Source organism: Podarcis bocagei (assembly GCF_964188305.1).
Source record: "Podarcis bocagei genome assembly, chromosome: 12".
Classification (NCBI taxonomy): Eukaryota; Metazoa; Chordata; class Lepidosauria; order Squamata; family Lacertidae; genus Podarcis; species Podarcis bocagei.
The window spans coordinates 8,909,674-8,926,810 of record NC_138137.1 but is presented as its reverse complement, the minus strand read 5'-3'; the positions used below and the strand labels follow the sequence as shown (position 1 = coordinate 8,926,810).

The 17,137-nt window shown below is 44.9% G+C and overlaps 1 protein-coding gene across 1 annotated transcript in view; it reads left to right on the top strand.

The window, feature by feature from the left end:
* The window catches only part of ITGA9 (integrin subunit alpha 9), a 250,926-nt gene that overhangs the window by 11,463 nt on the left and 222,326 nt on the right, over window positions 1–17,137 (top strand). Inside the window, exons 2-4 of the mRNA XM_081165107.1 lie at window positions 6,925–7,052; window positions 9,845–9,951; window positions 15,250–15,373. Coding sequence (XP_081021233.1) covers window positions 6,925–7,052; window positions 9,845–9,951; window positions 15,250–15,373 — 359 coding nt within the window. The remainder of the gene's footprint in view (window positions 1–6,924; window positions 7,053–9,844; window positions 9,952–15,249; window positions 15,374–17,137) is intronic.

Genomic DNA, 17,137 nt, shown 5'->3' with positions numbered 1-17,137 from the left:
GGCTTCTCAGCAAGAAAGGGACAGGAGGTGCATGTAAGGCAAGTACCAAGCAGAGAGGAAGAGGTCATAGGCGGATGAGTTAAATTGAAATTGCTGTGTTGGCTTCTTCACTAGCTGAGCCAGTCCTGATGGAAATGGTGTTTTCTTTTGCTCTTGAAACGGAGGGATGTGACCTTCTTATCCTCTAGGTATGAAAATTGAGGTGTTGACTGTGTCAGGGGCAAGCTATGTTCCTTGCAGCCAGTCATGCGCGATAGCTGTCAGCACGCCGTGGGGCGTGCGTACACGATGTTGGCATGCCCTGTGGCATGTGTACATGATGTTGCCATGCCCCGTGGCGTGTTCTCGCCATGCGTGCACGCCCCATGGCATGCTGACATCACACGCGCATGCTGTGGAGCCTGCTGACGTCACTCGCGCATGCCATGGGGTGTGCTGATGTGTCTGGTGGATACCGAGTGGCATGTGGACATGATGCAAGCACACTCCATGGCATGCGTGCACAGCCGCCACGGAACTTTGAGGGGGCCCAGGCCGCTCATTGATTTTTTTGGGGGGGGGCTGGACCCCCATTCTCCCCTAGATGGCGCACCCGCATAGAGTTGCCAACTAGACTCCGACTCGCTTAGCTTCAGCAAGGCTACTGCATTGTAGGCCTTTGGACCACGCTCCCAGGTGTGAGCAGTAGCAGCTTTCGTGTTGGAGCCGCCCTGCTGGTATTAGGTTACAGATGGTAGCCTAATTCAACATCAACTTCGTTGGACTGGTCCTGTTGTGCGGATGCCTGATGATCGCCTTCCAAAGCAACTACTCTATTCTGAACTGAAAAATGGAAAGCGTAACGCTGGTGGTCAACAAAAGATGTTTAAAGACTGTCTCAAGGCAAATCTAAAAAAATGTAGTATAAACACTGACAACTGGGAAACACTGGCCTGCGAGCACTCCAACTGGAGAACAGCCTTGACCAAAGGTGTCATGGGCTTTGAAGACACTCGAACTCAGGTCTCAAGGGAGAAACGCGCTAAGAGGAAGGCACGCTTGGCAAATCCACACTGTGATAAACTCCTGCCCGGAAACCAATGTCCCCACTGTGGAAGGATGTGTGGATCCAGAATTGACCTCCACAGTCACTTACGGACTCATTGTTAAGACCGTGTTTATGGAAGACAATCTTCCTCGGCTATGAGTGATCGCCAAAGAAGAAGAAGACAGATGGTAGATTAGATTGCAGGTGATAGAATCTTAGAATTGTAGCGTTGGAAGGGACCCCATAGCGCATCTAGTTTAGCCCAAAACTGTGACCTTGGCGTTTTCAGCAGCACACTCTAACCAACTGATCTGGCTGGACTACAACTCCCATTTTCCCTTACCTCTGAGTATGCTGGCTGGTGGGGTGATGGGAGTTGGAGTCCAGCAACATCTGGAGGGCATCACACCAGCTATCCCGAGGGAAAGCTCTTTTCTCTTGTTTCTCTCTGCTTGAATTTTTGCACTGGATGTTGTTGCTGCTGCTGCGAATTCCAAATCTGTAACCGAATGCTGACTCAAATGCTTGAGGAATTTGTAACTGTAAAAGGTCCCCCCCCCCCCTATCTGGCTTTATTTTACATACTTTCCCATGCAGTTAGTCACAGAGATTCCAGTGAAAGGCTAACGTCTTGCAGTTAATAGTGGTTACAACAAAGCTTGTGAAAATAAATAAATTTCTTAAACAGAACTCTGACCACCTTGTGACGTGGTCTGTTACATGCAAGATTACCATGTAAAATCCTTCTCATCTTGGCCTATGGCTGAAGGATCTTGTTTTACCATTAAGCTGTGTCATTTAAACTTAAAGTTGATTACAGGGGTGGGGAGATTTAGATTTGTTGCACAGATACCTGACAAATGATGCAGTGGGTTGTTTTTTTAAAAAAATGTGCTTAACAATGGAATCCTACCCCCAAAGAATAGCACTGTTTTCCTGTTCAATGGGTTGGATATGGACTTAATCACCTTTCGAGTATACCCATTGGAATTTGAGTTAGACACTTTTGTTCTGAAAAAGCTGGAGATCTCTTACCTTGTAGCAGAATTTTAAAACACACAGATGAGATTATAGCCATGCATGTTCCACCACAATATAATTTGATATTTGATAATTTGATTATATTATAATATATGCTCTGATGTGTGATTGGAGCAATCAAAGGAACTTATTCAATTCAGCAAAATTATGTAAATAAGCTTTCTAAAAACGTTAAGTCATGAGTAATTTAACTCTCAAGGGACGTGGGTGGTGCTGTGGGTTAAACCACAGAGCCTAGGACTTGCTGATCAGAAGGTTGGCGGTTTGAATCCCCGTGATGGGGTGAGCTCCTGTTGCTCGGTCCCTGCTCCTGCCAATCTAGCAGTTCAAAAGCATGTCAAAGTGCAAGTAGATAAATAGGTACCGCTCCAGTGGGAAGGTAAACGGCATTTCCGTGTGCTGCTCTGGTTCGCCAGATGCGGCTTAGTCATGCTGGCCACATGACCAGCTGTACGCTGGCTCTCTCGGCCAATAAAGCGAGATGAGCGCCGCAACCCCAGAGTCGGTCACAACTGGACCTAATGATCAGCGGTCCCTTTACCTAACTTAACTCCCATTGATTTCAGTGGGTCTGTGTGGGTGACTAAGTCTGCATCCAGTTCATTTGCAGAGGGTAGCCAATGTTACACCCTCCAGATGTCATTGTATTCAACCTCCATCATCCCTAGCCATTGGGTATGTTGGCTGGGGTTTATGTGAGTTAGGAGTCCAGTGATACCTGGAAGTCATCACGTTGGCTCTCACGTGGATTGACATAGAAGTGTTGCATCCCTGAGATATCAAATACCTCTCATCAGGCCTCTCTTATTGTGCAGCCGCCTCTGGCACCCTCTCCTGTAAACGACACACCTCTTCCTTCTGGGGAGGCAACTGAGAGTAAGTCAGATGCTAAGCCGGCTCCAACTCCACCTGTGTCTCCATGGCGACACCTGTGTGAACAAACTTCACAGGCCCAATGCACCCAAAGGAGTACCCCCTTTGCTTGTCCAGTCCAGGGACTCTGGCCACTTTCTGTGCTAACAGCTGTGCTAATCCTGCTCTTCAAAGGGAAGATACGGGGCGTGTGTCGCTTGTTGGGTTAGTGTCTTCACTTGTGCTTAGTCATGCATTTACACCTCCCTTGTACCTGCTATACCTTGTAACCAGAGCCTTGTCTACATACTGATCTGATTTGCGCATGAAAGACTTTGGGAGTTCTTCGTCCAGCCTTGAGGGCCAGGAAAGCGCCTGAAATGACGAAACACAGGGAATGTTTGCTACCTCATCCTTATGACCTTTGTATGAGCAAGAAAGAGAGCGTTTGCTTTTCTCTCTATCAAACTTTGGGATGTATAAATAGCCTATAATTATGTTGGTAAAAACTGGTTTATTTATATAGTTATAGATATTTATTTACATGAGGTATCAGGCATTTACCCAGAAAAATAACTCTCACACTGAGGTTTCCTCCGCAGCTTCAACGTTGACTCACTTCACTGAAGCCAGAAAAACTGTGCTAAGATATTTAAAACAAACTTTAAAGGAGAAAAGGCTACATTAACAGTTTGATTTCTCTTGAGTTTCAGAGGAGTAGCTGCCAAATCACAGGCTTTTTGACAGGGGCTACCTTCTAAAGAGCCATGTTTTCACAAGTGAGAACAATTAGTGGCCCAGTTACCTAAATTACAGAAAACTACAAAGCCAACAAACATTGAGAAGCAAACACAAGGGAGTCTGAAATAGCAGCTCTCAATACAAATGCCACTGAGAGACGGGCAAGCTTGGATAAAAAATGCCAATCATTTCCTCTTTAATGTACACCATAAAGGAGCATCATTCATATAAATTTATTGACATTATTGAAAAAGAAAACTTTAATGGCAATATTACCAGCGTATGGGCTCACAACTTAAATTGTAAGTGGTTGGTAAGGAAACTATTTCCATGACTTGTTACAGCTAAATACTGTTATGTATTAGCCTTGGCTACTTTAAAGGGATCTAAACACACTTTTCACCACTGGGGAGAGAAGAGATCTCTTAGTGGCCAATTGGAAAAAAAGGAAGCTAGTTTGTAAAACTAAGGAAAAGATATATACCGTAAGTCAAATAAATGTGTAGAGCTTGAGACATTCATATGCTCATATAGAGGACTGTACATGTTGAGACTGTAATTTGAATTTATTATTAAGTATCATGTTTCTCAGCACACCACTAGTTGTAAGGAGACAGCTAACCTCCCTTAAAAGGTAAAGGGACCCCTGACCGTTAGGTCCGGTCGCAGATGACTCTGGGGTTGTGTGCTCATCTCGCTCTATAGCCCAAGGGAGCCTGTGTTTGTCCGCAGACAGTTTCCAGGTCATGTGGCCAGCATGACTAAGCTGCTTCTGGCGAACCAGAGCAGCGCATGGAAATGCCGTTTACCTTCCTGCCAGAATGGTACCTATTTATCTACTCGCACATTGCATGCTTTCAAACTGGTAGATGGGCAGAAGCTGGGCTCGAACAACAGGAGCTCACCCCGTCATGGGGATTCGAACTGCCGACCTTCCAATCAGCAAGCCCTAGGCTCTGTGGTTTAGACCACAGGGCCACCCACATCCTCCCTTAAGGAACTGCAATTCTCAGAGTTCCTAGGGATAGGGAATGGCCAGTCAACTAGTTTCGGAGTGTAATATAAATAGGCATTGAGTTCCCCATACAGTGGTACCTCGGATTACAGATGCTTCAGGTTACAGACGCTTCAGGTTACAGACTCCGCTAACCCAGAAATAGTACCTTGGGTTAAGAACTTTGCTTCAGGATGAGAACAGAAATTGTGTGGCGACGGCGCGGCGGCAGCAGGAAGCCCCATTAGCTAAAGTAGTACCTCAGGTTAAGAACAGTTTCAGGTTAAGAACGGACCTCCAGAACGAATTAAGTTCTTAACCCGAGGTACCACTGTATAAGATAGGCTGACACTTTGTAAAATGCTTTTCAGGTTGAATGTAAGCAACTGAAAATTTCTCCTCAGATATGTTTTATATGTGCCTTCTGGTTTTAGCTAATTGTTGTTGGTATCTATGTGAATTGTGTTTCATAGGTAGGCATGAGTTCAGCTGGCAGAGTGTTAGCTTGGTTTAAAAAACTTGCAACCTATTGAAGCTCTTGCCCATTCCAGAAAAAGGCTTCTGGAAACATTGATGCTACTTTTGCAATGTGATATCGTCATCTGCTCGCATTGGATTAACATATACATAGAATCCACAGGGGCTGATTAGAAGAATTTAATTTCTGCTTTCTGATATGAAATGAGTGTCCCAGTTTTCTTCCACCAAATTTTGTAGGGCAGAGCCAGCCCTGCTGTTAGACAGAGTGAGCAGGGTGCAGATGTTGGGTTTCTTGAAAAGGGAGCAAATAGTTGCTTTACTTATTGTTGTATTTTTGCAGGCACTGAGGTGGAGAGGTGGATTTTCCACCTCTTTTGCCACAAGAACCTGACTGGCCTTGGGTACAGTGCTTTTTGATTTGTGCTAAGGGCGGTGGGGGGGGGCAACATTTGCTGTTCTGCCTGAGGCAGAGAAATGTTCTGGATACCCTATTGCAGAGTGTGCATTATGATGCACACATTTACCTCGAGTACAAAAATGGCGTTTCTTGCATCTGGTTATGGGGACAAATTCATTTCAGGTCGCACTTAAGGGGCTAACCTACCTAATTTGCACTTTCTAAAACAATATACAAACAGAAAAACAGCCATCCTTTGAAATTTGCACTGCTCTGAATTTTGCAGTGCTGTTCTCCAACCAAGTGATGTTTATAAAAATGTGTATACTAAGGGCAAAGTGTGCAAAGAGTGCATCTATTAGTCAAAATGGAATACAAAATGCTTTGTATGGGACAAAATCACATACAAACGTAGGAGAAACTCACACTAAATGGCTGCCGACTTTTCAGGATGACTTAAAAAAAAAATCTTAAATGGAAGTGGAAATATGGAGAACTAAACTTAAGATCAGAAAAATGAGAAACTAAAATGGGCAGTCTCCCATCCCAACTTCCAGCATAATTTCTTCTTCTTCTTCCAAACATTATTGGGGTTTTTTTTTTTTTAAAAAAAAACAATTACCAAACATTTTGTCTTCTCAGAGAAATGCATGTACAGGGGTTAAGTCTTATATGCTGTCATCCACATGGCATTAAAGCAGACTTGGAAAATCCTTTACGTCACAGATTAAGCTCACACCCACAGGGTTCGCAGTGCTACCTCGGTTTAAGAACAGCCCTGTTTACGAACTATTCGGTTTACGAACTCCGCAAAACCGGAAATAGTGTCCCGGTTTGCAAACTTTACCTCAGTCTAAGAACGGAAGCCAAAAGGTGGAAGGGCATCGGCAGCAGGAGGTCTCATTAGGGAAAGCGCGCCTTGGTTTAAGAACGGTTTCGGTTTAAGAACGGACTTCCGTAACGGATTAAGTTCGTAAACCGAGGTACCACTGTACTTCAATCTCAGACCATTTTAATGAATGTTCCACGTTCGTTCTTCTGGGTTGAGGAGTGCTCATATTTATAACTGAGGAGTTGGGGCTGGGTGACGAGAGAATGCATACATAGTTGCTGTTGTTAATTTTCATTCTTTCCCAAAAGCTTATATTGGGGGGGGGGGGGCTAGAGATCGTGTTGTGAATTCTTAGCTCCTTCAAATAATTCATGGTTTTATTAAAGGAAAATGCCTTGCCTTGCCATGGTGGGTGGGCACATGTATCTTGGATCATAGCTTCCTAAGGGTGTTGGGAAAACATAGCCTGTCAATGAGAGCGAGCTGTTACTGTGCAACTTGTGTGCATTCATTTCCTTCTTGTAGCGTTAATGAAACATTCTTTTGCTCTCAATTTCCAGGGTTTTGGTTGGCGCCCCCAAGGCAGAATCTAAATACAGTGCCTCTCTTAAGTCTCCAGGAGCTGTGTTTAAATGTCGTGTTCACACTAACCCTGACAGGAGATGCACAGAACTGGATATGGGCCGAGGTATGTATGGGTCTACCCTGTTTTAAGTTTATATGCAAACTCTGTTTTGAAAAATTTCTCGTTCTCAAGAGCCTTAGGGCTTCGCTGCATGGGGAATGTCTCCTGACCCTACTATGACTACAGTTGCACTACAAGAAACTTAGATCTGTGCCTTACTGGAGGCTTTTGACAATCAGTATTTCTCAGATGGAGGATACAGGAAATATTATTTGAGAAGAGAAGCTTCTCATCGTTAGTCATCCTGTGGTACTGCCAGGCTCTCTTCAGAACCTGTATGCATGTTGAAGTGTTTTATGCTTCTCCTTTAAATAATTGCAAATCAGAAGTCAAAGCCTGTAATGATATGTTTCTGATATGGCATAATAATAATAATAATAATAATAATAATAATAATAATAATAATTTATTATTTATACCCCGCCCATCTGGCTGGGCTTCCCCAGCCACTCTGGGCGGCTTCCAAAAGAATATTAAAATACTATAATACATCAAACATTAAAAGCTTCCCGAAACAGGGCTGCCTTCAGATGTCTTCTAAAAGCCTGGTAGTTGTTGTTCTCTTTGACATCTGGTGGAAGGGCGTTCCACAGGGCGGGCGCCACCACCAAGAAGGCCCTCTGCCTGGTTCCCTGTAACTTGGCTTGTCGCAGTGAGGGAACCGCCAGAAGGCCCTCGGTGCTGGACCTCAGTGTCTGGGTAGAACAATGGGGGTGGAGACGCTCCTTCAGATATACTGGACCAAAGCCGTTTAGGGCTTTAAAGGTCAGCACCAACAATTTGAACTGTGCTCGGAAACGTACTGGGAGCCAATGTAGGTCTTTCAAGACCGGTGTTATGTGGTCTCTGCGGCCGCTCCCAGTCACCAGTCTAGCTTTGTTAAAATGTGAAAGACTTTGTTAAAATGTGTTTAGCCCATTCAGAATATAAAGCAGTGTAAATGCATTTGAAATACTCATTTAAGTGTAATAAAAAAAATCTATTTCCTTTATACATTTTTGTCTTAACTCAGTTCCCCTCCCCTTAGCTAGCTGTAAAAGAAAACCAGGACTGATATGTCACGGGAGCAAATCATGATCCTCCCAATTCTCCCTCCATTGCCCCATAATGAGCAAAAAGTGCTAATACATTTTGGGGTCTTGGTCCAAAAGCTCTTGGAAGTTGGCAGTGGGTGAATTATTACAGCTGCTTTTCCTTGTGGTATCAGATTTGCAAATCCATAATTTATCAGCAAACTCTGTGAGGAAGTTCTTCCTTGAGCTTTCAAATATTTCATCATTCAGCTTACTTGGATGACCCCAGATTCTGCTTCCGTGAGAAAGGGAGAAAAACTTATTTCTATTTATGCATTCCTTTTATTTTCCATTGCCATTGAAAAGGATAGTATGCCCACACGGATTCATCCTGAATTTACCAGATTAATAATAATAATAATAATAATAATAATAATAATAATAATAATAATAATAATAATAATAATTTTTATTTATATTCCGCCCTCCCCAGCCGAAGCCGGGCTCAGGGCGGCTAACAACAATAAAACAGTACAAAAGTACAGCATAAACAACACTCTAAAATCATTCATTATAAAATTAATTAATTCAAGCCACTGGCAACCATTGGGCCAGAGCTCTGCGAAGATTGCCGAGGGAGGGAGTCAGGCTGTTCCCTGGCCAAAGGCCTGGTGGAACAGCTCTGTCTTGCAGGCCCTGCGGAAAGATGTCAAGTCCCACAGGGCCCTGGTCTCTTGTGACAGAGTGTTCCACCAGATCGGAGCCACAGCCGAAAAAGCCCTGGCTCTAGTTGAGGCCAGCCTAACTTCTCTGTGGCCTGGGACCTTCAAGATGTTTTTATTTGAAGACCGTAAGCTTCTCTGTGGGGCATACCAGGAGAGGCGGTCCTGTAGGTACGAAGGTCCTAGGCCGTATAGGGCTTTAAAGGTTAAAACCAGACCTTAAACCTGATCCTGTACTCCACCGGGAGCCAGTGCAGCTGGTATAGCACCGGGTGAATGTGATCTCGCAGCGAAGTCCCCGTAAGGAGTCTTGCTACAGCATTCTGCACCCGCTGGAGTTTCTGGGTCAGTCTCAAGGGCAGCCCCACGTAGAGCGAGTTACAATAATCCAGTCTGGAGGTGACCGTTGCATGGATCACAGTGGCTAGGTCAGGGCGAGAGAGGTAAGGAGCCAACTGCTTAGCTTGGCGGAGATGGAAAAATGCAGCCTTTGTTATAGCTGCAATCTTCGCCTCCAAGGAAAGGGAGGTGTCGAAGATTACACCCAAACTCTTAACGGACGGTGCTGGCACTAATTGCGCCCCCGCAAGAGATGGGAGTTGCCCCCCCAATCCCATATCGTCCCGTCCCAGCCACAGGACCTCTGTCTTCGAAGGATTTAGCTTCATCCGGCTCCCACGTAACCATCCAGCCACAGCTTCCAAACATCTAGTCAGTGTGTCTGGGGCTGAGTCAGGATGGCCATCCATCAACAGATAGAGTTGGGTGTCATTGGCATACTGATGGCAACCCAGCCCAAAACTCCGGACAAGCTGGGCGAGGGGGGCGCATAAAGATGTTGAAAAGCATCGGGGAGAGTATCGCACCCTGAGGTACTCCACACACCAAGGAGTGGCGCGATGACAATTCCCCCCCCAAGCGCCACCCTCTGTCCCCGACCAGAGGTAAATATGATATGATAAATAACCATGTAAACTTACTTGTGTGATCACAGTGGAAATAAACGAATGCCATATTCCTCCATCATTAACGTTCACCCTTGCTCCTGCATTCATTCTAGCGAATGTTCAAGGAATGACCTGCGGGAAGACATGCAAGGAGGACAGAGATGATGAATGGATGGGTGTAAGCCTGGCAAGGCAGCCCACAGCTGGAGGAAGTATCCTGGTAAGTTTGCTGTTCCCTTCATCCCATCAAAATGTGAAGTGTCACACTGTTGCCGGTAGTATTGCGTGCGAATTAATTTGCTGTGCCGGTGATTGACAGAATCCAGCTAACTCTGTACTTTCACATCCTTTAAGAGGAAGGCAAATAGGATCCTGGGGACAAAGCTTTCTTCTGGAAAGAAGGCTTCAAAGGAGTTACACCTGCTTCTGTCACCCTTGAGGGCTTCCTCTTAAAAGTGGTGAAGGCTTTAGGACTTGGAACAGAATGAATAGCACTTTGTATTCCTATGAATGAGTCGGATCTTCTTTCTTCTTCGTTTAAAAAGCATGAAATTAGTGGTGCCACGAGTAGATGTTATGTGTGCACCTATAGACAGATTCATTATACGTCATGTCGTAATTCTACAATAAACCTTCTAATGTATGCTAAAGCTAAATATTAAGTAGAAGGATTTAGGTACACTTATTAGACATGCATACCTAGTTTTGTGGCTGGTCCTTCTGGTATCAGAAGTTAACTGCTGAAATCAGCAGGAGTTGGTATTTTTCTGTGCTAAGGAGCGTCAGTGATGAGCATGAACTGGTGAGGATTATTCTGCAGAGGAGCAGTGTGACTGTCCACACTCATTCCATGGTCCTTAGCTGCCGTTACCAATGTTTGTGACATAATTAGTGCACATGATGTGACAGTCGGCCCAAGCAATGGTGATCCAAAATTACTTGCAATTTTTGCAAATATTTTTGGAAGCCCTCCCGCCCCAAAAGACCTTCTGGTTTTAGCAACTGTTGCAACAATACCTGCCTTGTTTGTACACCCACTTGCCCCTTGGGGAAAGAGCATAAATAAGACTTTTAATCTCAGGGTTGTGGGTTCAAGCCCCACATTGAGCAAAATATTCTTCTATTCCAGGGGGTTAGACTAGATGACCCTTATGGTTCTTTCCAACAATTCTATGATTCTACTGCATAATGAAACCTGGAGAATGTTGTGCTGCAGTTCTAGTCTCATATTTATTGAAACTAATTTTGATCATCATGGTGGGTATCGAGAGTTTCGTCCTAAGGCGTGATTGGTTAAATGAGTCAATAAACAGAGACCTTCACAAGTCTGCCGGTGCTCCAGTAAAACATGGTTCTGTTAAATATCAGTTTGAGATAGAAAGCTAAATAGAAAACCAGAGATGAATAAAGTGCTGACAGCATGAGCTTAAAATATAATTTTAGAAAGCCGCTTGGATTTTGAAATATCAACATGAGAGTTAGTGTTTGTATTAATTTAAGTGTCTCAGTAATACAATAGAAGTTCCTCGTTCCTCCATGCTACAGTTGTAAAATTCATTATCTTATTTGCACTGGAAAAGTAACTGGGGACAGTGCATTAAATCTTGGCGAAAAGCCAGGCATCCTTTAATCTTGTACTTTCAAAAAGCACCTGCTCTATTTATCATGCAGTTTGTTTCTTTTCCTCGTCAGAAAGAATTTCTATGTATTCCTAATGTGAGCTGCTGGTATTGTTGTTATTTTATTTCTTTTTCTTTATTTTTAATGCACTTTGTTTCTTTCCTTTTTGTTAATACTTACATGTAAAATTAATAATAACAAAAAGAAGTATTTCCATTCTAAACTTATTGAAACAGCCAAACAACTAAACCTCTAACTTCAGTGCCGCTTCCTATATGTAGGTGGTTTGAGTTTGAATGCCACCTTGTAAGTTTATAAGAGGCTTGTTTATCAAATTCAGAATGTGAAGTGATCTCTTCATGGTTGATCTCTTCATGGTCTGAGCTCACATAAAAGCCTTCTTGTTACTTGAAGAAAATATCCATTGAACGGTCTGGAAAGTCTGATGCTCAATTGTTTAGGCTAGTCAGGTGTGGAGCTGGTCAGAAGACCTTGGACAGAAAAGCTCTGGAAGGTTCTTATAAGAAACAATACGTGTAATAAATATTTAAGACAGAGGTTTTCAAACTTTTTGAGTCCCATGGCTCCCTTACCCAACTACATTCTTTCTGTGGCACCTCTGTGGGGCTCAGGAGCCTGCAGAACTGGCAGCGTCTCACTCTTTTTCAAACACCTTCCCTTGTGGAGTGTTCCCTCAGTCTCTCATGTCCTTGGGAGTCCTCTGGGCAGCCACAGCTGCCACCCCACCCCAAAGGGAGGTTCCTCCTCAGACTGCCCCACAGAGGCCTGGGAAACCCCCTTTGCCCAGCCCCAGAGGCACCATTCACCTGGGGAGCTTGTAGCCAGGGATGCTGCAACAAACAGCTGTGCAAGCCTTTGGGAGGCAGAGACGTGAGAAGGCATCAGAGGATAGAGGGAAGGAAAGTAAGACAGAGGCCAGTGTTGCCCACAGCACCCCTGACCATCATTCAAGGCACCCCAGGGTGCCACAGCACACTGGTTGAAAACCACTGATTTAAGATAAAACACCCAAGCTGAGGAGGGACGCGGGTGGCGCTGTGGGTTAAACCACAGAGGTTAGGACTTGCCGATCAGAAGGTCGGCAGTTTGAATCCCTGCGATGGGGTGAGCTCCCGTTGCTCAGTCCCCGCTCCTGCCAACCTAGCAGTTCGAAAGCACATCAAAGTGCAAGTAGATAAATAGGTACCGCTCCAGCAGGAAGGTAAACGGCATTTCCATGTGCTGCTCTGGTTTGCCAGAAGCGGCTTAGTGATGCTGGCCACATGACCCGGAAGCTGTACGCCGGCTCCCTCGGCCAATAAAGTGAGATGAGTGCCGCAACCCTAGAGTTGGTCACGACTGGACCTAATGATCAGGGGTCCCTTTACCTTTACCCAAGCTGAACTTTAATCAATTCATGCTTCTGCTGGCTCTTTTAGTCAGTGGCTAGATAGTACATTCTTTATGCTCATTATATTCCAACAGTTTAATATTCCCATGGGACCTGATATATGGCAGTGAATGTGTGAATTGTGAATGAGGAAGCCCCTGGTTCAATCTTGTCTCTGCCAAGAACTTGCCCTAGATAAGCACAGAGATTCCCCCAGTAGGAATCAGCCTTGGGATTTAACTTTCTTTGGAAGAAACCCCTCCCCCTAAGCTTTACCATGGTTAAGAAAAACATCAATACTCACCCTTAACCATGGTTAACACTAACCACAGTTTCCCTTGTGTGGGATGTGAAGCCCATTTGGTGATTGTTTACCAATCTAGACATGGGTAGTGTTTGACCACGGTGAATAGTGCTGTTGTTTCTCTTAACTGTGGTTAAGGCAGAAGGGGGAATTTGCTTGACAGAACTATTGTTGATCAAGGGTTTGTTTATAGGAGGGACCCTAGTTCAGTGGCAGACTACATACAGAAGGACCAAGGTTAGATCTCTACCATCCCCAGTAGCAGCTGAAGTGAAAGACCTTTGCCTGAGACCACAGAGAGCCACTGTGAGTCAGACCTTCGGTAGCCAACATAATGCTTTCCGTATGTTTGGAACTATAGCTTCCATCATCACTGACCATTGACCAAACTGCTTTGGGCTGATGGGAGCTGTAGTCCAAAAAATCTTGAGCGTACTGCGTTGGCTCTTGGTGGAGTAGATAACACTGGGCTGTTATAAGGTGACTTCTTATGTCAGCAGCCTTGTTGTACACTTTTGGCTCTAAATTTTAGGCCATTTGGGTGAGATGGGATCATTTCCCCCCCATTTCCCTCCTCCTGCATTTGGCTCAAAATTTTCATTTCTGAGCTGGTGGTGTCAGAGAATCGCTGCTGATCTTCTCCATTTATAGCAGCCGTGAATGCTCCTCTGAGAGAGTTTAAGTTGAGGAACTGGTGTAGGTCATTGGCAGTTTTTTCCTGATGTGGAAGATAAATCTACAAATGAGGAATTGTGAGACTTTAGTTACTTAGTCATAATTTAAAGGGGCCTTTTGTTTCAACGATTTGCATTGGATATAAATTTTCTTTGCAGTCAAGATTCCTTCCTCCTTGTGACATGCTCTCTTCACTGGTTTCCTAGGGGAGGCTTGCAGAAAGTCAGCCTTGACACTGGATGTCTGTAGGATACTGTCTTCCATTAAAATGTATATCTGTGTGTTGTATTCACAGTGGAAATGCTCCATGAGAGAAGCTATTTCCTGAACACTCTAGATATAAATATTTCATGATTATTTTTTCTAAAACCAAATTCTGAATGCAGTGTGTGTTGGGAATTGAAACCATAACTGAGTCTACTTAAAAGAGCAAATAACTTGACTTCAGTTTCTTCCAACCTTCCTTACATACATCTGGCTGTCAAAGCTGAGTGCCATTATAAACATCCTCTGTAGAATTGCATTCCTTCCTCTGACATCAGAGAGCTTCACAGAAACCCTTAGGACCAGGGGCATCGATAGGCTTGTGTGATAAATAGCTTAATTCAGTAAATAAAAGTATTTGCATTGCTGAGCATGGCTCATTCGAACTAAACAAGCCTGAAGCTTGTAGGATAATGTTCCCAGGGCTGTTAGGGCATAGTCCAGCCTTGGGTCCCCAGATGTTGTTGGACAACAACACCCATAATCCCTGACAACTGGTCCTGCTAGCTAGGGATGATGGGAGTTGTAGTCCAACAACATTTGGGGACCCAAGGATGTGGAAGGTATAGACAGTGGTGGCCGTGGCTGTCTTCCTTTGGGGAATAGACTTCCAGCTGTGAAGTACTCTCTGGGCTGACTCACATCTGGAGATATTCCCTCTGCCTTGGAATAATTTTTGAGGCTTGCCAGGTAAGAAAGGACAGTGGAGCGAAGAGGTGGATAAATAAATTGGAAGGACCGCAAAGGCAGATGAGAATACTGAAGCCCAGAGTCAAATAATTTACCTTACCACATCTCCTTACTAATAATGTATGAGGATAATACACCTTGCAAGGTGACTTACATCCTGTATCTATCTAGATAACAAAAGGAGATGAACCTGGGCATGCCATAATCTATTTCTTTTCTTGTTTTGTTTTAATTTGAAAAGTTCAAAAGCTTTCATTTCTTTTTAAAGAATGGAGACACACCCTGATGCCCTTGAGAGTGTGTTGAAGATAGTGTCATCATTGCCTGTGATGAATACCTTCCCTTTTTGTCCGGCTGTTGCCTACTGGTCAAATAGTGTTCGCAGCTTTCTGAAGCACCATGCACAGTTGCCAAACCTATGCATGGAGACGGAGTGTGCATAGAACAGGGAATGATCCCTCTGTCTTACCATCTTCAACTCGGAGTTGTTTTTTTTGGGGGGGGGCACTTTCTGCCTCCAGACACTGATTTTCTGTATAAGCATTAATTTCCCCCGTCTGGTTTGTTTACCATAGGCCTGTGCACACCGTTGGAAGAATGTCTACTATGAGACAGAGTACATCCTTCCTCACGGTTTCTGCAACATCATCCCACCCAATCTAGGGTCCAATGGCAAAAGGTTAATGCCTTGCTATGAAGGTAAGGGAATCTTTTTCTTCTTCATTGTATGTGCTATTACTTGTGACTGAGTAGACGCTCACTATTAACTTCCAAAATGTTGGTGCATTTTAACTGACTGTTTTTCTTGTATGAATGTAAACGGTATCCCTAAGAATAAACCAAGAACACCATTTAATGCACTGTGTCCCCATAACCAAGGCAAACATCACAAACACATAGAGAGTCTTCAGCTCTGAAACTCTTTCAAGTCTGCCCAAAGTTAGGCCTGGAAATCTTTTAAAGGCAATGTAAAACTGCTGTCCAGATATGGGTGTAGCCTGGCGGGGGGCAGCTAGATCCACAAACATTATTGAAAAGCATTTGAAAGTTTTTTTTGGGAGGTTCTGCCCCCCAGTAGAAGCCTGTCCCCCATAATGGCCTCTTCAGGGGGTATTTTTACCTGTGATTTCCTTAACCCCCCCCCAACAAAAATCTTGGCTATGCTCATGTGTGCAGACAGGCTTTTAGTGGCTGTGAATTACAAAGATTATTTTGGGGGCCATTTTGCCCCATAGTAAAGGTAAAGGGACCCCTGACCAGTGGGTCCAGTTGTGACCGACTCTGGGGTTGTGGTGCTCATCTTGCTTTATTGGCCGAGGGAGCCGGTGTACAGCTTCTGGGTCATGTGGCCAGCATGACTAAGCCACTTCTGGCGAACCAGAGCACTGCACGGAAATGCCGTTTACTTTCCCGCCGCAGCGGTACCTATTTATCTACTTGCACTTTGACGTGCTTTCGAACTGCTAGGTTGGCAGGAGCAGGGACCAAACAATGGGAGCTCACCCTGTGGCGGGGATTCAAACCGCCGACCTTCTGATCTTAGGCTTTGTGGTTGAAATGGGGTGCTGAAATGGGGTGCTTTGATGCAAGCAGTTCTTCCCTGTCTCTTCACTTTGGGCTCCAGTGGCAGGTCTGGTATACTGCTGCTATTAGAAAAGGTTCTAGTTAACGATTTTGTTAGTTAGATGTGGTCAAAACTGGAGCTGTCTTGAAAGGATGGATTCATTACATCGGAGAGTAAAACTTTGCTGGATATTGTTTGAATTGGACCTAGGTATCTGATTTGTATGTCTTTCCCCCCAGTACCCTGTTTTCACAGTTATTGGGTTCACACCAAAGTTAGAATGCGGTGAAGAGTGCTCAAAGCAACCCCCACCCCTCAAAACCTCATGCCAGATTGGATTTTGCAGTAGGTTTGGTCAAACTTTCACATTTGACAACTGGCCAAGCAGCCCAAAAACAACAAAGCCCTTTCCGAGCCTGCAGAGGAAAGGGTGTTGCGGGCAGGACACTCCCACATTCGCGGGGGCTTCCCTTGCCCCCGCGAGAGTTGGGGAATCCCTGGGCGTGCCTGCAACCCGGCCCGCCAATTGGCGGGCGGGGGAGGCGCGGCCTGGGCTACTTAAGGCCAGGCACACCTAGGGAATGCCCTCTTTCCCCCTTCGCCCAGCAGCTGAGTGGTTTTTCCCATCCCACCCACCCTTAGGTTTAGCTAGAATTGACCTTGCTATGGACTCCGGTTGGTCGCCGCAAGGGGCCTGGTAGGAATTTTTCCAAGTTGGCGCACTTCCGGCCTTTTGGTTTTTTCGCCTACCTCGTAGCAATCGTCACAACTTTCGCGGTATTGGCGGTTAGGCATTGGCATGGGGCAATTGTTACGAGAATGGAGGGGGGGGAGGAAGCGCCATCACCTTCCCCCAAGGAGAAGGGGTAGTCTGGTAGAGGACTCCCAGGGGGGCGTTG